This window comes from Arachis duranensis, chromosome 6 (genome assembly GCF_000817695.3).
Source record: "Arachis duranensis cultivar V14167 chromosome 6, aradu.V14167.gnm2.J7QH, whole genome shotgun sequence".
Lineage (NCBI taxonomy): Eukaryota > Viridiplantae > Streptophyta > Magnoliopsida > Fabales > Fabaceae > Arachis > Arachis duranensis.
This window is the reverse complement of record NC_029777.3, coordinates 3,063,177-3,089,462: the sequence shown is the minus strand read 5'-3', so window position 1 is coordinate 3,089,462 and position 26,286 is coordinate 3,063,177. Positions and strand designations below refer to the sequence as shown.

The 26,286-nt window shown below is 33.8% G+C and overlaps 1 protein-coding gene across 1 annotated transcript; it reads left to right on the top strand.

The window, feature by feature from the left end:
* The first annotated feature begins 5,321 nt into the window (after positions 1–5,321).
* LOC107491991 (protein PIR) lies at positions 5,322–24,364 on the top strand. The gene is made up of 30 exons (XM_052262806.1): positions 5,322–5,621; positions 6,007–6,079; positions 6,241–6,305; positions 6,405–6,482; positions 6,765–6,884; positions 7,004–7,074; positions 7,276–7,368; positions 7,670–7,739; positions 7,928–7,992; positions 8,140–8,335; positions 8,491–8,647; positions 8,975–9,063; positions 9,183–9,374; positions 9,703–9,914; positions 10,891–11,038; positions 11,648–11,816; positions 12,291–12,367; positions 12,918–13,088; positions 13,282–13,358; positions 13,449–13,551; positions 13,712–13,831; positions 13,929–14,072; positions 14,264–14,407; positions 14,986–15,129; positions 15,757–15,844; positions 16,500–16,627; positions 16,893–17,100; positions 22,863–23,035; positions 23,490–23,699; positions 23,892–24,364. The coding sequence occupies exons 1-30, from the start codon at positions 5,568–5,570 to the stop codon at positions 24,084–24,086; spliced, it is 3,834 nt and encodes a 1,277-aa protein (XP_052118766.1). The 5' UTR covers positions 5,322–5,567; the 3' UTR covers positions 24,087–24,364.
* Positions 24,365–26,286: the final 1,922 nt, after the last annotated feature.

Sequence of the window (26,286 nt, the reverse complement as noted above, 5' to 3'; positions counted from 1 at the left end):
TATAGCTCAAAAGAAGTGCAACGTTGAAGCTGATAAAAGACAAACATCTTTAGAAAAAACCAAAAAACTCATTGAAGCCGATTTTATCCGTGGGATCAGATTTACCATTAGGATGGCAAACGTAGTGATGGTAAAAAAGTATAACGGTAAATAGTGTACATGTGTTGATTTCATTTATTTAAATAAAAGATTGTCCTAAAGATGTATACGCTTTAGATTCTATTGATATTTTAGTCGATAATGCTTTTGGTTTTGGTACTTGAAGTTTCATAGATGTTTATTCTAGTTAAAATCAAATATTAATGCATCCCTTAGATCAAGATAAAACTGCTTTTATAATTGGCTATAGTAACTTTTGTTATAAAGTTATCCCTTTTTGTCTAAAGAATACAAGAACTACTTATCAAAAACTCATGGATAAAGTATTTGTTAACCAAATTGGTTGGAATATATAAGTTTATGTTGATGACATGGTGGCAAAAACCAAAGTCGGCCAGTGTCATATTGATGACCTCAGTGAGATCTTTGGGGTTCAAAAAGAATTCTTAGGGTTTTTACTAATGAGTCGAGGAATTGAGACAAACCCTGAGAAATATCGAGCTGTGCTAGAGATGAAGAGTTCTCAAACAATAAAAGAAGTCTAATGATTAAAAGGGAGACTTGCTGCTGTTCTTTCTCAATTTTCGCCTTGTTTAGCTTGCCAATCATCTTGCTTTTTTCAATCATTAAAAAAGAATAATTTTAATTGGGATGATACATGTGAGAATGCTTTAAAAAAAAAAAAATTAAAACTACTCTTTCACAATCCGCTATTTTACAAAAACCAAAAAATGGAGAACCACTTTATTTCTATTTATCCATAATCGATTGGGCTGTTAGTTCTATTCTTTTTACATAGCGAAACAAAGTTCAACAACCAGTATACTTTGTAAGTAAATCACTACAGCATGCCGAACTTTAATACCTGAAAATAAAAAAGCTTGCGTTAGCTTGGTGTTTTTGGTAAGACATTTGAGACCATATTTTCAAAGCCATGCTATTATAATTCGGACCGAGTAGCCACTTTGACAAGTTTTTACCAAGCTAGAATTAGCTGGCCGACTTATAAAGTGGTCTGTCGAGCTCTTTTAGTTTGATATTTAATATCGTGCTTGAGGATCAATCAAATCACAGTGCTTAGTAGATTTCATCGTCGAATTTACACCACCTGACAGAAACGAACATCCTCATATATGGACTCTTTATGTAGATGGGGCCTCTAATCTCCAAGGGTGTGGAGCTGGTAATCTTTTGGAAGATGGCAATGGAACTATCTTAGAATATTTTCTACATTTCTCCTTTAAAGCAAGCAATAATTAAGTTAAATATGAAACCTTATTGACTGATTTGTGATTAGATATAGACCTGCATAATTTAGAACTATAATTTCATTGTGATTCTCTCTTGGTTGTCCAGTAGGTAAATAAATTATTCCAAATCAAAGATTCTCTTTCAATAAAGTATTTAATTATTGTTGATTCTCTCATTTCTAATTATAATCGTTTCTATGGTACCTAACATTTACTTTTATGATTCAAAAATAAAGAAATAGATCTCACCTTATATTTGTAGGAAAATTAAATAAAATTTTATAGACACCAAATAATCTCCTAATAATTATATCCAACACCATGATTTTAAAACTAAAAAAATTAGAGAAAATGACAAATAGGTCCATGATCTTTTATTTTACGGACATTTTCGTCTCTGACCATTTTAAAATACTTTTAAATTCCTGACTTTCACAAAACTTGGACGGATGAGTCCCTCTGTCCAAACGCCTCAATCAGATCCAATGAGAAAGTCTGACGTGGCTCCCACTCTGATGACCTGGCGAGACGAATTGACACATGGACTGATGACTGGAAGGGTACTTTTGAAAATTGGACAAATAAGTCCCTGAACCTAAAAACTACGTCGTTTTGCGTTTGGCCCTAATTCTTAAATTAATTACTTTTCTTTGTGAAGGCTAGTGGTGAGGATCCCTACCTTAAATTGATGCAGGTAGAATGATTGTGTTGAGCTGATTTCTGGTTTAGATTTGGGTGACCCGATTGGTTTTGGAATGGATTCGGGTGCAGTGATGAACAAGGGCTCGTTTGGGAATGGGGGAGGCAATATGGTGCCGTTTAGCTTGGCGGAGATCTGGCTATTTCCGCAGGCCGTCAACGCTGCTGGAGACGGTGCCTTGGGGCTCAGGAGGCCGCAGTTTGGCTTGGGACAGTTTGGAGATTTCGTTGCCGGTCCCAACCGGGAACCTGGACCGATTGCTTCAGAACAAAAGGCGGCCAGTAGTGGTGGTGGCGGTGGTAGTAGAAAGAGGCGTGAATCAGAGGAGGAATCCCCTAAGGGTGTTTCCACCAGCAATATTGCACCTAATGCCGTGGTAATTTTTATTATTGCCTCTGTTTATCCAATTACTACAACTAATTTACTGTGTCTCGAATTAATAAGAGAGAATTAAATGGAAAAATCATGTTCAATACTAGTATTTTTTTCTCTGTTTCAGTTGAAATAATGAAAATGGATCTGCATCTAATGATAATCATAGTTCATGTTATATTTTCTAATTGCATCTAGTTGCAATTTGTTTATGTAGTTTGAATTAATTGTAGTGAAATATTGTGAATTGAATTCATGTGTGAGTATCTGTGTGGCTTGGGCAGAATGATGGGGATGGAAAACGGCTTAAAGGAGGAGGAGGAGCGTTTGGGAGCAAGAATGAAAGCCGTGACGCGAAGGTTTAGGGAGGGTCAAACGCAAAACGACGTAGTTTTTAGGTTCAGGGACTTATTTGTCCAATTTTCGAAAGTACCATTCCAGTCATCAGTCCATGTGTCAATCCGTCATGCCAGGTCATCAGAATAGGAGCCACGTCAGACTTTTCTGTTGGGTCTGACGGAGACATTTAGACGGAGGGACTCATCCGTCCAAATTTTGTGAAAGTCAGGAATTTAAAAATATTCTCAAATGGTCAGAGACGAAAATATCTGCGGGACAAAAGGTCAGGGACCTATTTGTCATTTTCTCTAAAAATTAACCTTAGATAACTAATAAGGGAAATCACCTAAAGAAATGGAATCAGTTTCAATATTTACATGAATGTTATAAAGCATAATGCATTATGTGAGTGTCCTTATCCTATGTAAATTGAATTCAGTAAAGTCGATTTTAAGTTTCTCCATATAAATTGAATTGAATAAATTCGATTTACCACAAACCATAATAAATCGAATTAAGGAGTTTCGAATTAGTGCACGTATAGTAAATCGAAACCAATAAATTCGATTTACTATTAGAGTCGTTGGGAAGTTGCATGCCTAGGTAAATCGAATGAGGCTATTTCGATTTAATAATTTTGTAGCTCATGGTAAATTAAAGCTAATTGTTTCGATTTAAATTAGGTGCTGCATAAGGTAAATCAATGCTACTTATTTCGATTTACTGTTGGCAAGTTCTATAAAAGAGTCCAAATATATTAGATACGAATTATATTTACAATTCTCCACTTCACTACAAACACAAATTTTCTGAGAAAATCTTGAAAATTCTGGATATAGAAGATGACCTGGATCATATATATTGCTTGGATGGAGTTACTTATATTACTGGTAACATCAATGAAAATGTAAGTAAATAATTTTTTTAATTAGATTAAAAATGTTATTCATATTTAGTGAGTATTATTTTGATAAAAATGTTAGATTGCGTAGTGACTACAAATTTTGTTAAAGCTATTAAATTAGAAATATTAGTGATGGTAGTGATCTAAAATTACTTTATGAATTAGAAATATTAGTGTTAGTTGAACATAAATTTAGTGAAGATTTGATTTCTACGAATAATATTAGATTAGAATAAGATGTATGTTTTTAGATTGGACCTTAACTTTTTGGGGTAATATTGTCTTCGATTTTATTAAGAAATTCTTAATATAATATAAGATTATAATTTCTTAAACCTTTTTTTAATCATAATTACAGTCGATTCGATGTATTACTAGCATGAAAACAATATATAATTAAAATTTTAAATATATTATTTCTCAAATTACACATTATATAAATATAGTAAGTTTTTTTATATAAAACATAACTATCTGTTATTTCTGATTCTAAAAAATTCAAGTTTTAATTGTTATGTCATCTTGCAAGGCTATACTTTATATTAACCTTTTCAACATCAAAAGTCTTAATAATGATTCTTTAGATGCTAATGAGTCAAAGGATAATTTTTAATGAATTTTTAGAAGTCATTTATTGTTCCGTTTTAAATTCATAAGTTTACAAAACGTAGATTTTTTGGAATTTGAACTAAACCACAAAAGTTAGATTAATGTTCTTATTCGTTTTGATTTTTTGATATTTTATTTGAATCTAAATGGGGAGTATTTTTTTTTATTGACATTTATGTTTTAAAGTTAATACAATTAACTTAACAATAGTAAATGTCAATACTCTGTATAAGCAGCGGATCGATTTACCACTGATACAATAATAAATGTTAAATCGAATCTAATTTATTCAATTTACTACTAAAAAGTGTAAATCGAATATAATTAATTCGATCTATATAAAATCATTTAAAACATATATGTAAATTATTTTAGTTTAAGATATTAGTATAATATTAAGTGCATGTTTGGGCGCCATTATTTTGTTAAAAAAAGATATTTTTTCAATGAAAAAAGATCTTTTTTTATTTTTTAATGTGTTTGGCAAATTTCTAGTAGTAAAAGTAAAAACACTAGTAAAATAAAAAAAAGATCTTTTTTGAGAAGCTGTAATTTACATCTTTTTTTAAAAGATCTTTTTTTCTTAAAAAAATATGTTTTTCATGTAATAAATAAACAAAAAAGTACTTTTATATTATACCCAAACATAATTGATAGATAAAAAGACCTTTTTACATGAGATATCCAAACATAAAATTACTTTTACTTCTCTATAAGATTTTTAAAAAAAAGATAACTCGAAAAAAGATCTTTTCTTAGAAGCTCACCCAAACAAGCCCTAAATTTCTTTTAGTTTGTTTATTTTATTTATCTTATATTTATGTAGAATTTAAGAGAACATTAAATGGTCAAATAAAAATTTATTCTCATATAATAATGTAATGATTGAGTTAATAATTTATTTATAAATTATTTTTAGTATAAATATTTATTATTTAAATTATTTTTTTAAAAATAACTTAATTAAGCTTTTGTTTATTGAAGGTGAACTTTAATTGAAGATCGCATAACAAAAAAAAAAAATGTAAATCTGCTTTCTGCTGCGTACCTGACAGAACACAGAAAGTATAACGGAAAATACAGCAGAGTAGGAGGGCATTATGGTCCACATAAAACATCATACCTGTTCTTCCTTGCAATTGAAGGGTCCTCCAATGTACCAACCGAATGGTGAAGTGGGGAGAGATTTAGAGAATTAGAGAAAGAGGGAGAGAGAAAAACAAACCAAATCAATTGTAGTTGATCTCACGCTTTGTTTTTCCCTTCGATTTCAACTTCTACAATCGCAACGGCCATGGCTGTGCCCGTTGAGGAAGCCATTGCAGCTCTTTCCACATTCTCGCTTGATGTAACAACACTTCATTTTTCTCTTCCTTTTCAATTTTATTTCTGCTACATTTTCCTACTTAATTTTGTTGCTTAACTTGAAGTTCGCTTATGGATGGTTCTTTGCATTGTTCCCACTCTGATTCTTCTGTAATTTACTTAATCCGAGCTGATTCTAATTGTAGAAACTTTCAATTTGGTTTTTATAAGTTGCACAAGCTTGTTTTAGACGTCCTATCCGAAATGTTTAGTAGTCAAATCACGACTGAAACAAACTACTGATCCATGACTATTAGATTTGCGTGGAATACAATTTGATGCTGAAGTTCCAAAGTAACCTATTTATAGGAACTTGAGGTTTTTGTTTAATTATATTCGAGTCCTTTTTTTTCGCCCTAATTTTGTAGGACGAGCAACCGGAGGTGCAAGGACCTGGAGTGTGGGTGTCAACTGAGAGAGGTGCAACAGATAGTCCAATAGGTACTGTTGTTTATGCTTCCATTGTTCTTTTATGGATATGTTATGAACTTGTGTTGTTATTGTTCTTAAACACTTCATGCATTTCAGCCTTTTTTTTTCGAATTACAAATATACAATGCATGGCTGCCTAGTAATTATCATGTACTGGCCTCCTTTTGTAGAGTATAGCGATGTTTCTGCATACCGATTATCTCTATCAGAGGATACGAAAGCTCTCAATCAGCTGGTATTCTGCTTTTGGGCCAACACTTAGATCTGTTTGTTAGATGATTTTCATTTTCTTTTTAATTATAATTTTCTTACTGCTAATATGAAAACAATGTAGAACATCCTTACCCAAGAGGGGAAGGAAATGGCATCAGTGCTTTACACATATCGCAGTTGTGTCAAAGCCCTTCCGCAGGTGAATTTTCTCTTTAGTTACATCTACTTGTCATTCTGCAAGTGAAAAAAGTCACACTACTTAATTGATAGCTTTACATAATGCAGCATGACGTTTTACACACAGCTATTTTCTATATCACTTTTGGTTTATTGATAACACACAGCTATTTTCTATATCACTTTTGGTTTATTGATAACATACACTATTAAACTTCTGGAGGGGAGGTACATTTTAAAGTTTTTCATTTCCATACATGTATACTGTCTCTTGTAATTTATACATTTTGCCACAATGGGGCAGCTTCCTGATTCGATGAAGCAAAGTCAAGCTGATTTATATTTGGAAACATATCAAGTTCTGGACTTGGAAATGAGTCGGTTGCGTGAAATTCAGCGATGGCAAGCATCAGCTTCATCAAAGGTATGAGATTTTGGTCACTTGTTGTATGGACCTTTTTTTAATTGTTTCTTTCCTTTTCAGAAACTGACAGATTCAGACATAGCATGTTAAGTATATCTGTCTATGTCATTTGAATGCAGTTAGCTGCTGATATGCAACGTTTTTCTCGGCCTGAGCGACGCATTAATGGCCCTACAATATCTCATTTGTGGTGTGTTATGGTGCTTCATCATTTATTATTTATTTATTTATTTTTCCTTCTATTTTTTTTTTATCTTTTAATTGATAACCTTATGGGCATTCTTATCTTCAACATCCTATTGGATTATATCACTGGGCTGTGGCCACTCCCTCCTTTCATTTCACACAATTTGTGTCGTTATATTTATGATATTTTTCTTCTTGACTCCAGGTCTATGTTGAAGTTACTTGATGTTTTGGTGCAACTTGATCATCTTAAAAATGCTAAGGCAAGCATACCTAATGACTTTTCTTGGTATAAAAGGTAAGTATTTAATATCTGATTGTGTCACTTTATCGTCAAGTTCAGGATCTTCAAATTTTCTGTTCAGTTTGCCTCTGCTTTTCAATGTATCTGATCTTAGAAATATGGAATCATCTTTTAGTAATTTGTGAAACTATAAAAGTCACTCAGAACATTGGCAAGCTTTCTACTATATATGACCTGCATGGTAATCTTTAGGGTAATAATCATGCAAACGCCTTTCTGATCAGTTTAGAAATTTTAAAACTACTTGGTGAAATTTCACATTTGTTCTTTTTTTTTTTTCTTCTCTACTTCTCAGAACTTTCACACAAGTCAGCGGTCAGTGGCAAGACACTGATTCAATGAGGGAAGAGTTGGATGATTTACAGGTACTTAATTGTTGATATTTCCTTGTTTATGGCATGTTGAATGCTCTGAATTTATTATGTTGTTGATTGCTTAAGAGATAATTTATTTCCCAAATTTTTCCCTTGTTTTTGGCTTTTGTATTGTTACATTTTTTTGGCCATGCCCAACCAAAGGTGAGCTGTGTTTGACATTTTAGTTGTGTGTGCAGATTTTCTTGAGCACAAGATGGGCTATCTTGTTGAACCTGCATGTTGAGATGTTCCGTGTGAACAAGTATCCTATATATGATATCTATTTGATGTACTGGCATAATGTTACAAACAGGAACTAAGAACACCTATCTGTAACTAGTTTTTAGCATGTCACCATTTTTATTATTCTCCTCTTTCAGTTCTTCTTTGATTCCTTGACTTGAAATAGTGTGGAAGACATTCTTCAAGTACTTATAGTCTTTGTTGTAGAGTCTCTGGAGTTGGACTTTGCACTTCTCTTTCCAGAGCGCCACATACTCTTGCGTGTCTTGCCTGTTCTTGTAGTCCTAGTGACATCATCAGAGAAAGATAGCGAGTCTCTGTACAAGAGGGTGAAAATCAACAGACTGATCAATATATTTAAGGTATTATTGTATTTGTACGTTGATGATGTCATTCTATCAACTGGTTTATGAAAGAAATGTTACTATTAGATTATGTGAAAATTTTGCACAGAATTCTTTTCTCTTGTCAAGAAGTTTAAATCTATGTATTTTTCTCTTCTCTTCACTTTTGACAGAATGATGTGGTCATTCCTGCATTTCCAGATCTGCATCTGTCTCCTGCTGCAATTTTGAAGGAATTATCAACATATTTTCCAAAATTTTCTTCCCAAACTCGACTTCTTACCCTTCCAGCACCTCATGAACTTCCACCTCGTGAGGCACAAGAATATCCTTCAAATTGTTTTTGTGTTTTTACACATGATCTGATGCTGATTTGTAATTGTTGAACCAGTATTTCATTCCATGAAGGGATAGATTTTCCATTCTTTTGTGGCTTACCTGTTGTCACTTTCACCGCATATGGTTTATTGTGAATGTGACACATTATACTTAGGATAGTTTTATTATTTGGTTCATTATATGGTTTATTGTGGCTTACCTGTTTTTATATGTCTTGGGTTCGGTATAGTTTTGCAATCCAAGATCTTTTCATAAACTTATGATGTGCCTTCGTTGTAGTACCTTTAGAATGTAACCTTGACAGGAGAGACACATATCAGAGACATTATCTGATCATCAATCATATTGGAGCAATTCGTGCTGAGCATGATGATTTCACAATTCGTTTTGCTTCAGCAATGAATCAGGTGCTGCACCTCTGCTCTGCCTGGGCTGCAAAAGAGAAGCTCTTTTTGAAATCTTATTTGTTTTTGTTTTTCTGTTAATTGCTTCATATCATTTAAAGCTTGCTACTATGTTTTTGCAGCTTTTGTTGTTGAAGTCAACTGATGGCTCTGATGTTGATTGGAGCAAAGAAGTAAAGGGTAACATGTATGATATGATTGTTGAAGGTTTTCAGCTATTAAGCAGATGGACTGCACGCATCTGGGAACAATGTGCTTGGAAGTTTTCTCGACCATGCAAGGATGCATCCCCATCATTCTCAGACTATGAAAAGGTGAGGATGCTCAAGATGCCAATTTTATTTTCATGTTGATGACAAAGAATTTTAGTATTTATCACTTGATTAACCTGTTTATTTTATTAGCTAAGAGCTTGTTAATTAACCACTTAGCATTTATCGCCCATTGATGCATTTATTAGGTTATGCTGTTACACCCTTTGGGTGCAACCCTTTCCCGGATTCTGCAAAACATGGGATTCTTGTACTCTGGGGTCCCTTTTTACTATTTACGGCTTTGAATCTAGTTACCATAATCTGGTTTGAGTAAGTTAGCTTCAAAATAACTTGGAGAAATATATTTCTGCAAAATGTTTTCTTGTAGGTTGTACGATATAATTACACTGCAGAAGAAAGGAGAGGACTGGTTGAACTTGTAAGCTACATAAAGAGTGTTGGATCTATGATGCAGCGGTGTGACACACTGGTTGCTGAGGCTTTATGGGAAACAATACATGCTGAGGTTCAAGACTTCGTCCAAAACACATTAGCTTCTATGTTACGGACTACTTTTAGAAAGAAGAAGGACCTGTCTAGGTAGGATCCAATTTCACGTTACATTGTATAAAATAGTTAGTTTTTGCAACTTCATGTTGAAACTATTCATGAAAGTCCTAAAATTGCTCCTGGGGTGTCATGAAACTCTAAGGTACTGGTACCCTTGCAGCTAACTAAACAGATAATGCACATAATATAGCAGAATATAGTGTTACTGTAAGCTAGTAGATAATGCAGAGGATAGAGTGGAGAATAGAAGAAGATGGAATGGCAGCTGAGGGGCTGAATGGTATCATCGAGGTATCATGCTCTCCTTGTGATGATGTCATTGAATATAAAGAATGAAATAAGAATGATAGATGGTGGCATTCGAGAGGCCACAGAGCATGCCCAGCCTAATTTCCAAGATCCTTCCCTCTAACTCTCTTCTCCTCTCTTATATAGAATGTTATTTCTCCCTCTCCCCTCTAACAAACACCACTACTGTGTGAAGCTGGCAGAGTTAGTTACAAGACTTTCCACGCCCAAAATACCCTTACTTTCTATTTCTTTCCCCTAAACCATATATAAGGTATGTTACAATAACATCACTTTTGTGTTTCAGAAATATATTTTCTTCATTATGCAACTTGAAAAAGGGTTGGTTTGAAGATACAATTTTATGTCTGAGGAAGTAGATAGGATCAAGAGAGAGAACTTGTTGAAAGTACATAAGTGATCTGAGATTTGGGAAAACATTCTCTCTCTCTCTCTCTCTGGTTGAGTTTAGACAATTGAGTGGCCATGGTTTTCAAATTTGCAATTTTGCACTTGTTGTTTCAGTCATTTTTGAAGTCAATTTTTATTTCTAAAACACAATATTTGATGGTTTAATGAATTTTTTTCTATGATGGTTAACTTCCTGATAGAATTTTGAAAGTGGTTCTGTGTTTGAATAGTATGCATCATATAATAGTTGTTTCTTGCTTAAAAAACTTAAATCACTCGTTTCAATCACCCTGATGTGTACTTTTAGGATTCTTTCGGATATGAGGACCCTTTCAGCTGATTGGATGGCTAATACAAACAAGTCTGAATCCGAGTTACAGTCCTCACACCATGGAGGTGAAGAAAGTAGAGCAAACATATTTTATCCAAGGGCAGTTGCCCCTACCGCCGCTCAGGTTTGCTTTCAAATTTGCTTTCTGAACTGTGCTGTATAACGTGTACCCATTGATTCTTGATATGCTTACACTTGAAGAGCGATATTCATATGAATTCTTATCAAAACTAACTATGTATTCTGCTTGTTGTGTAGATGTTTTGTTGAACTAGCAAGCTTGCATATGGGCTTATGTTTTAATAGAAACCAAATATGCAGCTTTGTTTTGAAATATTGCAGACTTAGAAAGTTTTTTGTTTCTAAATTTTAAATTAAATTTTAAAACTCTGGCCTTATGTACGAAATTTTTTCTTCAGGTTTCCATGTATTCACACTGTTTGATTGATATTGTTAGAGGAGAAGTGTATTGAGCATTGTCATGAAAAGCTTCTACATCCCTGCTTGTGCTGCTTTTGGAGTTCTTTTAGTGGATTTCTGTTGTTTTTTTAATTTTATATTTTATTTATTTATTTTTATTAATCGATATTTGGTCCATCATATGCATACACGTCATGTAGATCCTGCTTTTGTGTCTTGCATATACTTGAATGCAAACATTGAAAGTGATGATATTCTACCTACTGCGTATTCCACCAAATTTCCAATTGCTTAATTAATATCTATGATACAGGTGCACTGCTTGCAATTCTTAATATATGAGGTGGTTTCTGGTGGTAACCTACGGAGGCCTGGCGGACTCTTTGGTAACAGTGGCTCAGAAATTCCAGTTAATGATTTAAAACAGCTGGAGACTTTTTTTTACAAGCTTGGTTTTTTCCTTCATATTTTGGACTACTCAGGTAATGGTCTTTTGTCGACCCTGGAATATATATTGTGACAAAGACTTATTCTTTGGGCCCATTATCCATTGATAGATCCAAAACCTACACCAACAGTCTCTTCAATCTAGCTGACCCGAGCTCCAAATGGTTCATCTCCAGTATTAGGAAGCTAGTTTGGAAATTGTATATTCTCTATCACATCTCTGTTAACAAAATCATATGGTTGCACAAATACTCCTGGCTTCACAGTGCACCATTTCCAACCAAGGGCTTAGCCCACTCTTGTCTGATGGAGCAGAAGTGTAACTTGAACACTACCCAATAATTGAAACAATAGTAAAGAACACTTGTAGTGGGGTTGACATATGCCTGATTATGAACAGAGTTGCATTGGAATAAAACATCATTTGAAGCAGTTAAATGATTTAGAATGCTTTGCTTCATTGCCTTGTTACTTTTAGTGTAAACTAACTTATGTGATGATTCTTGCAGTGACAGTTGCAACATTGACAGATCTTGGTTTCTTATGGTTTAGGGAATTTTATTTAGAGTCTTCGCGAGTAATTCAGGTAATACTCACACCACTAGATTATTTGAACTACACATCTTTTTCACCATAAACACTCCTTGATGGGAACAGTGTAAAAAATATCATTGCTACTTGCTACATATTTTCCAGTTTTTCACTCAGAAATCTATTATTCACTTGTATTTGAACTACATGACCAAATAACGGTAAGCTAGCAGCTTGAAATGTGTAATAGAGCTTATTGCTTGGCTTCACATGGATTCGTTTTCATTTATGTTCCCCCTCTTTCTGTTTGTTTGTGTTTTATAAAAATAATTAAGAAAGATGATTGGTATATGTTGTGTATCTGATCTTTCCTCACACTTGTTTATAGCTTTCTATGAATTTACATATGCTGACAAGATGCCATTTTTGTATTTTAGGGTTTTTAATGTTACATTTCGAACTTGGTTATTGTACTGCATTTCACGCTTTAACTGCCTGATTCATGGCCTGCTTACTTTTCTCTCATTTTTTCCCCAATTTTCTTCCATGAATTTATTTTTCTACCACCATGCTTGTACTAAAATTGGTCAAAATGTTCCGTGCAGTTTCCAATTGAATGTTCTCTTCCATGGATGTTGGTGGATTGTGTCCTTGAATCACCAAATTCTGGTCTTCTTGAGAGTGTTTTGATTCCACTAGATATCTATAATGATTCAGCTCAGCAAGCATTGGTGTTGCTGAAGCAACGATTTCTGTATGATGAAATTGAAGCTGAGGTATTAGACACTTCCATCACAATGTTAAATGATTATTTAGTGAATTTTTGTGAAGTACTATAATCTTTTATACAGCTTCTTTTAGGTGTAGAATCCTCATATTCTACAATCTAAAGTACAGTAAATTAATGGAAGTAACTTGTATTCTTTCTCTTTTCCATGCTCCTGCAATTGATCAAACCTTTCTTGACAGGTGGATCATTGTTTTGATATATTTGTTTCGAAATTGTGTGAAACCATTTTCACATATTACAAAAGTTGGGCAGCAAGGTAGGCTGGGTTTCTAATGACTTATCCAGATTTACTTTTGATTATTTTATGTACTAACCTGTTTTCACCGTTGGTGCCAAAATTGTGCAGTGAATTGCTTGATCCTTCCTTCCTCTTTGCCTCAGACAATGCAGAAAAGTATTCTGTGCAGCCTATAAGGCTCAATATGCTGTTGAAAATGACTAGAGTGAAGGTTAATAGATTACATCATATAAACTTTTACCTCCCAAGATTTGCTTTGGTGGATCAATGGGTTATCTTGTATTGTTTTGTTGTTTTTTTCTTTTTTGGGATATAGTTTAAATTTGAGTAACTATTATTCTCTCATATGATCAAAATCATTTGATGCACAGTTGCTCGGAAGGATGATTAATTTGCGAAGTTTGATCACCGAACGGATGAACAAAGTTTTCCGTGAAAATATTGAGTTTCTGTTTGATCGATTTGAGTGTCAGGATCTGTGTGCCATAGTGGTTAGTCGTCTACTTTTTTTCCACTTCCCTAAGCCAACAACTATGTTCCTCTTTCAGAATCCATTAACTAAAGCTATACTCTACTATTTTATTTCAGGAAGTAGAGAAGCTACTGGATATCCTAAAACATTCACACGAACTACTGTCGAGAGACCTTTCTGTTGACTCTTTCAGTTTGATGTTGAATGAGATGCAGGAAAACATTTCTCTTGTTTCATTTTCTAGCCGACTGGCCTCACAGGTATATCCTTTCATACTAAGGATCTTTCAGCTTGATGTTTCTCTGCGTTGTGCATTAATAAGACATCCTGCATTGAGAATTCACATTATTTTTCTAATGTCAAGTCCTCTTGCAGAAACCGCAATCTGATTTCAGAATTGATTCGTTTCCTGCATTTTGACAAGGTCTTCTTTATTTTTTTGGCATGCTAGATTTGGTCTGAGATGCAAAGTGATTTTTTGCCAAATTTCATCCTCTGCAACACCACTCAACGTTTTATCAGATCATCAAAGGCTGTTCCTGTTCAAAAGCCATCCATACCTTCTGCTAAGCCTAGTTTCTATTGTGGTACTCAAGTACGCATTCCTGTTGCAGCAATTTTCATTAAAGAATATTTGAAAATCAATTGTAATAGTGTCGATTGCTTAACTATCTTATGCTATGGTAAACATAAGATACAGATACTTCCACTTTTAGCACAACTGAATACATATGTGTGTGTGAAATAAGTTTATTAGACTGGTGTCTCTGTTCAATTTTGTTTATCTTGATTTCCATTGGGAAGTCTAACAATGTACGTGTGTCTTGTATGAAACCTTGATATAAATGTGCCAAATGGAAGTCTGACCAAATTTCTTGGATTTCAGAGCATTTGTTTTCCGGATCCCCTGCCCCCCTCTTTTTAAACTATCATTCTTGTGTGTTTTTTGTATTAGTTTCTGTGTTTGACACACATCAAGTTATAACTATATTTATATGTGTATATAGTGTATGTGACAGAGGAAGAAGTGAATGTTTGTGTATCTGTATTTGTGTTTTACTAATTTCTTTCCGTGCATACAAGTTCCTCTCTTGTTTTGGTTCCCCCTTTTTATAAAAATCTTCTGAAAGAGATACCACTTTCTTATCATTTTACTCCATCTCTATATGCTAGGATTTGAATTCTGCTCATCAAAGTTTTGCACGATTGCATAGTGGATTCTTTGGAATGCCTCACATGTTTTCTATTGTTCGACTTCTGGGATCCCGATCATTACCTTGGCTTATTAGGGCCCTTCTTGATCACATATCAAACAAGGTATTTCATTTTTATGTCGTCTAAATGAGTTAGTTTGATTGACACTTGTTGATCTGTGAAAACTCCTGAAATCTTCCTTGCTTATTATGATGAAAATTTTTTACATATCAAGGGTAAACCTTTTATCATAACACAACTATTGCATCCATATCTAAGACACCTATGCCATCTGTCAGTAACAGGCAATGTAGTACAGAATTTTTTTGATTTTTGGAGAAATGATGAGGTGATTCTGAATAAACATGTGAAAATGAGTTAGAACATTGAATGAATTCATGTGTTGATAGGTTCAAAATGATATGCTCAGTGCAATGGGATATTAGTGGCAACATGTTAGATCATGGATTAATTCAAATATAGATCCACATTGAATTTCAGAGAAACTTAAATAGTTGTGTCAGAATCTTTTACAAATGCCCCTTTTTTAAACCTTCTAGCTTACTCCTTCTCTTCTCGTCTTAGGAACCCACTGAAACTTTCTAGCTATTTTAACCATTGGGTACTGATTTTGAATTATGGATTGCACATTTATGAATTTGGTGCATATTCATTTGTGTCTATTTTTTACATTATATTATAGAAAATCTAGAGGTGGCTCACTGACAATGTACTGCTTGCCATTTTCAGATAACTTTGCTTGAACCAATGATCACAGGGTTACAAGAATCCTTACCTAAATCAATTGGACTTCTGCCTTTTGATGGAGGTGTGACAGGTACAAGATGACATTTTCCTTTCACTGTACCTTTTTTTTTTGGTCTGAAAATTTTCTGTGATGTTTAAATGTAAAGTTCTATCAAGTCACCAAAAAAAAAAATGTAAAGTTCTATCACATCTTGAAAGAAAATTATCCTTAATCAGTACTCACGGAAATTCCTAAAAACTTGGTATATATTTGTGCAGAAAGCAGAATCATTCACAAAATCAGGGCATGTTTTGTTACATAACCTATGCTAATAGTTCTTATATTTGGATATGCATGTATTGTACTGCATTCTGAATTCATGTAACATAGGCATTAATCATAGGGTGCCTGACTTTCTAAAATGAGCATTAATTATCAGTAGCATATATTTCCTTGTCCTTATATGTATATATGGCTTCTTTCTTTGTCTTGCTTTAGAGTCAAAAGTACTCAACTGATTTTGAATTTGGAGATCATTGGTGGAGGACAATTAAACCTTAGAAGCACAGAAATGTTTTACTAGAAATGCATTAATACAGCTATATTTCACTGTCATCACTCGTAGTGACTCTTAAACAAAATATCTTTTTTTTTGGTAAAATAAACAAAATATCTTTACTATGAAACCCGGTACAGCACATACATGATCAAATCTATGAAATTAGTTCTTTGATTATCTCTGCAGGGTGTGTCAGACTTGTGAAAGAACATCTTAATTGGGAGACAAAATCAGAGCTGAAAGCCGAGGTTCTTCATGGCATAAAAGAGATTGGAAGTGTACTATACTGGATGGGGCTTCTAGATATTGTATTGGTCAGTAACCTAGTGCAGCTATCAATTTATTTATCATTTGTTTTGACATAACTGGGTGAGTGAATAAATAAGTTTTGTTTCAACACTAAGATTGAACAAATAAATCTCAGAGAAAGGCTGCTTTATCCCTTGCAAATAGGGAGGAATAACCTTTTGTTTCTCTTTACTTAAGGACTCAGCATCTCTTCTTTGTAAGAGATTGTGACTTTTTCTTTTGAATGTTTTCTTGCTCTCTTTAATGATTAATATGCTGGATCTGTGACAGAGAGAAATAGATACTAAGAATTTCATGCAAACTGCTCCTTGGCTGGGCTTACTTCCTGGAGCCGATGGACAAATATTAACTACTCAAGATAGTGGTGACAGCCCTGTTGTTAGTCTCTTTAAATCAACTGCTGCTGCGATGGTTTCATATCCTGGTTGCCCTTCTCCTACCTCTTTCCACATCATGTCAAAGCAAGCAGAAGCAGCAGGTAATTGGATGATTTCCAACTTCCTTTTCTGTTGACTTGCCGTATTCCCCAGTAAAAATAAAATATAAGGTGCACGTGTTGGATGTTAAGAAGATAGTTGAAAACTGGAATTCTTGAAGCAATGCTTGTGCAGCAAGAAACTGCTGTAACATGCAGTAGATGATGTTGAACACAGAGATAGATTAACAGAGAAGAAGAGAGTAAGCAAGAGTAAAAGAGAAACAATTTTGATGATCTATGAAACTGAATTGAATTACAAACAGTACCAAACCAAGAGGTATATATATACACAGAAAGAGTAAAGCAAGCTAACTCTAACTACTCAACTAACTAACCACACTACTAACTAAACTTCCAGCTCTATGAGTCATTTACAATATTGTCCTTCACACCCACCTCAAGCTCAAGTCAGACCTTGATATGACTCTGAGCCTGTGCTTCAACTTCTCAAATGTAGCAGCAGAGAGTGGCTTGGTCAAGATATCAGCCACTTGATCTGTCCTAGGAATATGCATAATATGAAGAGCATTCTTTCTCAATTTATCTCTGATCAATTGAACCTCCAACTGAAAATGTTTATATTTATCATGCATCACAGGGTTAGCAGTGAGTAACACAGTACTCAAGTTATCACAATAGATTGTAGGTGAAGTAGGCAATCGAATTTCAAGTTTTTCTAACAGATTCCTAAGCCAAACAAGCTCAGCCTCACAAGATGCTGAACTCCTGAATTCTGCTTCTGTAGAGGACCTGCTAATCGTTGCTTGCTTCCTACAAGACCAACAAATCCGATTAGCACCTAAAGAAATGCAAAAACCTGAAACTGACCTTCTGCCCTCCAAATCTGTTGCCCAATCTGAGTCACTAAAGCCATACAGCCGTAGTCTTGACATTTGTAAAGAACAAGACCATGATCCTTGGTCCCTTCAAGGTATCTGAGCACCCTCTTGGCTGCTTTCTAGTGTGCCAGCAAGGGAGAGTGCATGAACTGGCTGATCTTACTAATAGCAAATCGAATATCAGGTCTAGTGACGCATAAATATTGCAATGATCCCAACATTGTTCTAAATAACTTGGGATCTTCAAAATTTACAGAACCAGTAGATAGGAGTTGTAGTGAAGAGATCATGGGAGTAGGCATTGAACTAGCCCCTGCCGTGCCAAGTTTAGAAAGTAAATCTTTGATATACTTGGTTTGAGAAAGGTGCAATTGACTTGAACCAGTATACCAAGGAAGTAACTCAATTCCCCTAAGTCTTTAAGGGCAAAAACAGCATCTAATCTTTTAATCATATCAGATTTATCACCAGTTATAATAATGTCATTAACATAGCATAATATGTACATAGTAGAAGATGCTGTTTTTCTAATGAACAATGATGTGTCAGTTTTAGCATTCTGAAAACCAAAAGTACATAAAGTGTTGCTAAGCTTAAGAAACCATTCTCTAGGAGCTTGTTTCAAGACATAGAGAGATTTGTTAAGCTTGCAAACATGTGTCTCAGCATGTTGTTCAAAACCAATAGGCTGTTTCATGTAAATAATTTGATGAAGGTTACCTTTTAAAAACGCATTGTTAAAACCAAACTGTCTAATTACCCAATTTCTGGATAAAGCAAACATAATACAGTCCTAATTGTTGTTGATCGAATCATTGTGCTGAAGACTTTATCAAAGTCAAAGCCCCCCTCATCTTGATAAAAACCTTGTGAAACTAGTCTGGCTTTGTGTTTCTGCACACTTCCATCAGGGTTTTTCTTAATAGAATAAACCCACTTACATCCTATAACCTTAGCATCTTGAGGCTTAGGAACTGAAGTCCAGGTATTGGTTCTAAGCAGGGCATTATACTCATCTTTTATAACACTTTTCGATTGAGGAAATTGAAGAGCAACCTTAGCGGTCTTAGGAGGTTGTTCATCATATGAATTAGTAGTCACATCTGTAATAAACACCCTAGGCCGCATGTGTGTTTGTGCTTGTGTCAGAAGTTATATTAGTGTTGGCATTAGCAGATTCTTGTTAATTAGATTATTAGAAGAAGGAAGAACTCCAGATATAGGGATAGTGTCACTAGTTGGAGATATGTTAGTGTTGTGATCAATAGAAGTCTGATTAGGATTAGGGGAAATAATAGGAGTACAATTATCAACATTGCAATTATCATTTTGGACAGATTTAGGCAAGTTAGCAGAAATAGTAGGATGGTTATTAGAATTAGTGAAAGGATCCTGAGGATTAGTACTAGACAAGAAATTTGAATTTGCAAGGATATTGTTATTTGTATGTTGTGGAACACTAATTTGAGGTCCTATGCTGGGAATAACTAAGTCAGATTTAAGTAAGACTGTAGAACTGCAAGAATTAAACAACTAATTATATGGAAATTGATTTTCCTCAAACAAAAATTCCTTGAAATGTAAATCTTTCCATTTGTTGCTAAGCACTTATACCCTTTATACCAAGAATCCCAAGAAAATGCATTTTTGTTATCTAAAGTCAAGATTAGTTTTGTTATACGGCCTAAGCAAAGGAAAACAAGCACTACCAAAAACTCTTAAAGATTGATAATCTGGAAATTGGTTAAAAATAACTTCAAAAGGAGATTTGTTAGATAATACCTCAGTAGGAAGTCTATTTATCAGGTATGTTGCTGTCATTACAGCTTCATCCCAATAAATCATAAAGCTGCCAAACTCATCTCAATGAGATGTCTATGCTTTCTCTCAGCTCTACCATTTTGTTGAGAGATATATGGGCTAGAAAACCTGTGACGTATCCCTTCTTGCACCATATAATCTGCAAAAGCTTTTGAGGTGTATTCACCACATTATCAGATTGCAACTCTTTAAGCTTGCAATTTGTTAGTCTTTCCATAAATGTCTTGTAGTGTTTGAAAGCATTAAGAACCCGTGTTTTATTAACCAATAGAAAAGTGCAAGTATATATAGAGAAAGCATCTATAAAAGTTACATAGTATCTAAAACCAAGGTGAGAAATCAAAGGTGCTGGGTCCCAAACATCAGAATATACCAATTATAGTGGGGCAATATTGTTGTAAGAGATTATGGAAAAGGAAGATTATGCATCTTACATTCATTAATAGCAGAATCTGGAATTTTGTTTGTGGTAAGATTACACTTATTCAGTATAGTTTTTACAGTTTTAGTGGCTGAGTGACCTAATCTCTTATGCCACAAATCAAAGGAACATATAGAGACGACTAAAACATGTGGTGACAGATTGGATGAGCAATTCTTTGGCACAAATTGGTAAAGTCCATTCTTTCTAAAACCTTGTTGTAGGAGTTTCTGTGTGTTAGAGATATAACCATTAATGTTACCTTCTCCTATAAGCTTAAGCTTTTGGGATGAGTGGTTTCATGACATGGTATCAGAGCTCTATGTCCGAAAGGTCAAGAGTTCGATCCTTGGAGAACCCCAAAAAGTGAAAAAGAATAGAAAATCAAGCAAACCCAAAAGAGAGGCTCTTGCTTGAGGGGGAATGTTAGAGATATAACCATTAATGTTACCTTCTCCTATAAGCTTAAGCTTTTGGGATGAGTGGTTTCATGACACTGTGTAAACTGGCATTTCACAGCACAATGATAAGCATAAAATCCAAAATAAACACAATTATCTTTGGCAAACATAGAAACATTAATTAGATTTTTGGTAATTTGTGGAGAATGTGTTAATTTCTGTAGAGAAAACCACCATCTTGAATTTATAGCATAAAGAAAAGAACTACCTGTATGTGATACGGGAATACCTGAGCCATTACCAAGATGAACTTGTTCTGGACCAAGATATTCTGAAGATGTAAGCATACTGGATTGCTTGGAGGTCACATGATGAGTAGCACCTGTATTAGGGTACCAAGAAGGATCTAACACTATGCTAGGAACAGTGAGATATGCAGATGGATTCTGGAATGATGTTGCTGGTGGTAGAGGAGTGGTGTAAGAAGAATTGGATTGTGACGCTATGGTTGACAGATTTGAAGATGAATTGGATGAGTTTGAGTTATTGAATTGGGATTGAGAAGGGTGTGGTATTTCTTGGTTAAATCGATGGAAACAATTCCATGCAATATGGACCAAAACTACCACAAACTTGACACTGAGGTCTGTTGTTACCATAGAAGGATCTACCTCCTCTGCCAAAACGTCCACCACCTCTACCTCTTCTTCCACCATTAGTTCTCAGATTGGTAGGAATCTGTGGAAAAGAACCTTGTGCAATATATGCCTGAAACATAGAGTTACCAGGTTTTCTGAATTTCTCATTCATATCATCGTGTGTAAGCACCATAGTTTCCACTTCAGCTAAGCTGAACGTCTCAGATTTAGAATTAACCATAGTCAATAGAACATCATAGTCTTCATTTGGCCCTTCCAAGATTGCTTCAATGTATTGATCAGAGGTAAGATGCTCTCCCAAGGCAGTAAGAGAATTTGCAATGTTCTTGATTTGAGAGATATAGTCAGAGGCATTCAAACCTTGATGGTCTTCAGCTGAGTCTTCAATTGCTTGATCTTGTATTTGGTGGACTTTGCAAAATGGTCTTCAATCCTTGCCCAAATTTCAAAAGCAAATGTACATCCAACCATCTTATTCTTGAATGTTACATCGAGCAAGCATCCAAGAAATCATATTATAATTATCCTGGTGCCATTGCTTATACTTTGAAGTTTCAATACCTGCTACTTGATTTTCTGGTGAGTCATGTTGAAGAGGAATTCAATTTTGGTGAAGACGATCTTGCAGATCTTGCCCCCAAATTGCAAATAGTGCTTCTTGTTACCAAGTCTTATGATTTGTCTCTGTCAATTTGTCTGCAATTGGGTTGAAGTGTTTTTGTTGAAAGAAATTAGACGGGAGGGATGCAATTGTTTGAGGTGTGATTTGAGCATTTGATTTGTTGGAGTTGCCCGAGTCTTCATCAGAGTCTACTATGTATCTTTGATCCTCAGCTTTTGATATCAAGAAGGAGTTCTTGAAGCAATGCTTGTGCAGCAAGAAACTGCTGCAACATGCAGTAGATGATGTTGAATAGAGAGATTAACAGAGAAGAAGAGAGTAAGCAAGAGTAAAAGAGAAACAATTGTAATGATCTATGAAACTGAATTGAATTACAAACAGTACCAAACCAAGAGGTCTATATACATAGAAAGAGTATAGCAAGCTAACTATAACTACTCAACTAACTAACCACACTACTAACTAAACTTCCAGCTCTATGAGTCATTTACAACATTGTCCTTCACGAAAACAAGCTCAGATTATGACAGTAGGAAGTATAATTTGGTACAAGGTATTTCAAAAAGATGGTGGAAATTAAATAAACAGAAGTAGGAAGACAAACAATATTTATTTATAGAATCTTGTATCAGTATGATGTGGTGGAGATAGCTGTTCTGGTTCTGGACATATTCCATGCCAGATTGATGGCAAAAAGATTGAAAATGGAATTTCTAACAAAAGAGCTGCAAGCTCCAAAGCGATTTGCTTCTGTGACTGTACCCTCCCAAACATGAAAATGCTTCGAAATTTTTTAGGTGCAGTTTGCTATTCGCACATCATCAACGACAGAATTTCACGCATCTTCAATTTAGTGATGTATAGTGTTTATCCCATTTTTCTTCACATTTTTTCCTAGTGATGATATCGGCCTTAATGTTATGTTATATGTACATTTACTTTTGTTGTCTTGTATAAATGAGCATTTTATTTTTGCTGAGGATGTTATTATTATTACAGATCTTTTATACAAAGCTAACTTGAATACTGGAAGTGTCCTGGAGTATGCATTAGCTTTCACCAGTGCTGCATTAGATAAATATTGTAGTAAATGGAGTGCTGCGCCCAAGACAGGCTTCATTGATATTACAATTTCTAAAGATTTCTACAGAATATACAGTGGTCTCCAAATTGTAAGGGGAAACTTTCCACAAAACTATGTTGATTTTTTTTTAAAGTACATATATACCCCTTTTCCTTTTTAATAGTTTTCTAGTGCATTGAAGGCGTTACATAGGATTTGCTAAACTTAACTTTCTGCATTAGCATTTGTGTTGGGGTTGGACGGGTCCATATCCCTCCCTCCCTCCCTCCCTCTTTCTCTCTCCCTCTCTCTCTAATACTCTTCTTGATAGAGATATAACCATTCATGTGTCTTTTCTTATCAACTTAAACTTAGAAGTCTAGAGTTTGATTATTGTTGACCCCAAAAGAAAAAATTTCAGCATAAGACAAATAAAAAGAGAAAAAAGACCTATGCAACAATTCACGCAATTCCAAAAAGCCTAGGTTTCATGACACTTATATTTATTTATTTTCTTTTGGTTAAACTTTAGTTTGACTTGTTCTTTTGCTTGGACCACATAGGGATACTTGGAAGAGTCTGCAGAAGTGTCATCAAATAGTCATGAAAGGCTAGGAGATTCAGTTGCTTGGGGTGGATGCACTATAATATATTTGCTTGGGCAACAGCTACATTTCGAGCTCTTTGACTTTTCATATCAGATACTCAATATTGCAGAAGTAGAGGCTGCATCTGTCATACAAACACATAAGAACTCACACTTTGCTATGCAGGTTTATATTTCTTCCTCGATTCAAAGCCAAAGAACCTTTGCTTATTTTACGTAATTATGATCTGTTATATTTATCAAGTCAATTGCTGCATATGCCTAAATAATTATTGTGTATTTCTTCAATATACTAACCTATTATAATGTCTAGAGGTGAATCGAACTTCATTGATCGCATTTATTATTCTTTCAACAGGGATGGGAAGTCTTATTGGAAGCAATGAAAAAGGCAAGGAGATTAAATAACCATGTATTCTCCATGCTTAAAGCACGCTGTCCGCTTGAAGAAAAGACAGCCTGCGCTATTAAGCAAAGTGGTGCTCCATTGCATCGCATAAAATTTGAGAACACAGTATCTGCGTTTGAAACACTGCCGCAGAAAGGTTCATAACCGATCCGTGTTCCATCAAATTGTGTGCCGTGTCCTCTCTCTCCGTATATATTGTAACCTTGTGGTGTATATGTAATTTAAAGCAAGCATAGTATGTAAAAGTTTCATGAGTCGAGATTGCTATTGGGTGGGGTAGCACTTTTTGCCTTTGATTAGGAAAATGTGTTATAGGGATTTGAATTTGATTTGATTTTTTCCCCCTTAGTGTAATTACGAGTTGTGGTAGTGGTTAGATATAATCTATCAATACATTACAGCTACAGTTCGATTTGCGTTTAAGTCTTACTTTATTACGATATTAACCACTTTTTGGTCATGGGCTTTCAATTATAACTCGTAATATTGTAAACATTTTGGATGCACGTCGTCGAACCAGGTGGGTGTATAATATCAGTGGTTGAAGGTGGTTCAACCGTTCAAGTGGTATCTTATGTCTCCAAAACAGCCACATATGAGTTTGAATTTGGCTTTTAGTCAAGTTGAGCATGTTTGTTGCAAAGACAAAATATTTGAAAAAATTATGGGTGAAATTTTGTACGATGAGATTAGCGTTCAAAATCCTTTTATGCACCTTCGCAACCTTTCAGGTTAGGAGGACTTGGGAAACATGGTATTCAGGTATTACTAGTAAGACCAAGAAGAATAAAGTCTATACCACTTATAAAAGAAAGGTTAACATTTATTTAGGTAAGTTACGTGGCACTGTATTTGATGATTTTAGAACGTTTGGATCATTAAATGGTCTCATAATAAAACATGTTTTTTAAGTTTCTTAATAACTGCTAAGTAGTTTTTATTTAATTTTAATTATAAATTAATCTTTTATATATTATTTAATTATAAAATTAATTTTTTATTTTATAAATTATTATTTTATCATTTATCGATCATGTTTATTAATAATCAAAAACTAAAACAATAACAAATTAGATCTTCCATTAATCGTAATAAATATTGTGAAGCTTAATAATTTGAGTTAGCCATTTGTTTTAGAATTTGAAATGAAGTTCGCCTTGCTTTGCATAAAAAAATTCGTATTTGAAAAATTAAAGTTAAAAAATTGAGTTTTAAAAAATAATAATTTTTTATTTTATTTCAGAAAAAATCCATTACTAAAAGATAAAAAAATATTTTTTCATTACACAATCAATTTCATGAATAAAAAATCGAAACAAAGAATTGCAAAATTAGAGATTATATTCACTAATCTCGATTTTGTAATCAAAACAATGGATTGTTTTCTAAACACTACAGTAAAAAAATTGATTGGATTTCTATCGCCAACTATGATGATCAATTAATGATGAACAAATATTAGATATTAAAGAGATAGATAAACAATGAAGAAAAGTTGGATATTAAGTAGATGGATAAACAATGAACAAAAATAATGAAAAAATTGATAATCAATCAAATTGATAAATGGTTCTAATCGTAGGATTGAGTAATTGTTGATAGATTATTCACCAATTTATAATCTTAATATTAAAGAAAAGATAAAATTAGAATATTTAAATTAAAATAAAAACTAAAAAATTAAAGATAGAATTTTAAAAATAAGATAGATGAATAATAATATAATAATTTATAAAAACGATAAGAAAAATGGTTTTAAAACTCCAACTTCTCTCTAAGTTTTGCTAGATTCAATTCAATTTTGTTACTAGTTTTGAATTTTACTCTTGTTTAATTGTAAATTTTGATACTTGATTTTGTGTTCTTACACCCTAATTCTCTTATAATTTAGTGGCATTTATCTTGTTTTGTTTTGATATTTTGGAACTTGTGAATTTTGAATTTCCATTAAGAAAGTTGATGTTTTAAGTTTTATATATACTTGTTTAAATTGTTGGTATTAATTTTTTGTATTGGTTAGCTGTAGTTTTTATTAATTTTTGTAATTTATCATTTTTTTTTGCATATTAAGTGTTTGATGAAATATTTATTTTAATTATGGACATCCTATTGATTTAAGTTAAAACTTTTTATTTGCTTGAATAAGAATTGTGGAACATATATTAGAGCTAGAACACAAGCCAAGTGAGAATTGAGTCTTTAATGTGTCATTGCATTATTTTAATCACTATTTTCATTATTGTGTATATTATTCTTTCTATAATTACAATCTTTGATTTGTTAAGAAAAATGAACAAAATTTATAAATAAATGATACTTTTTTTAAAATAATAAATTTACCAAC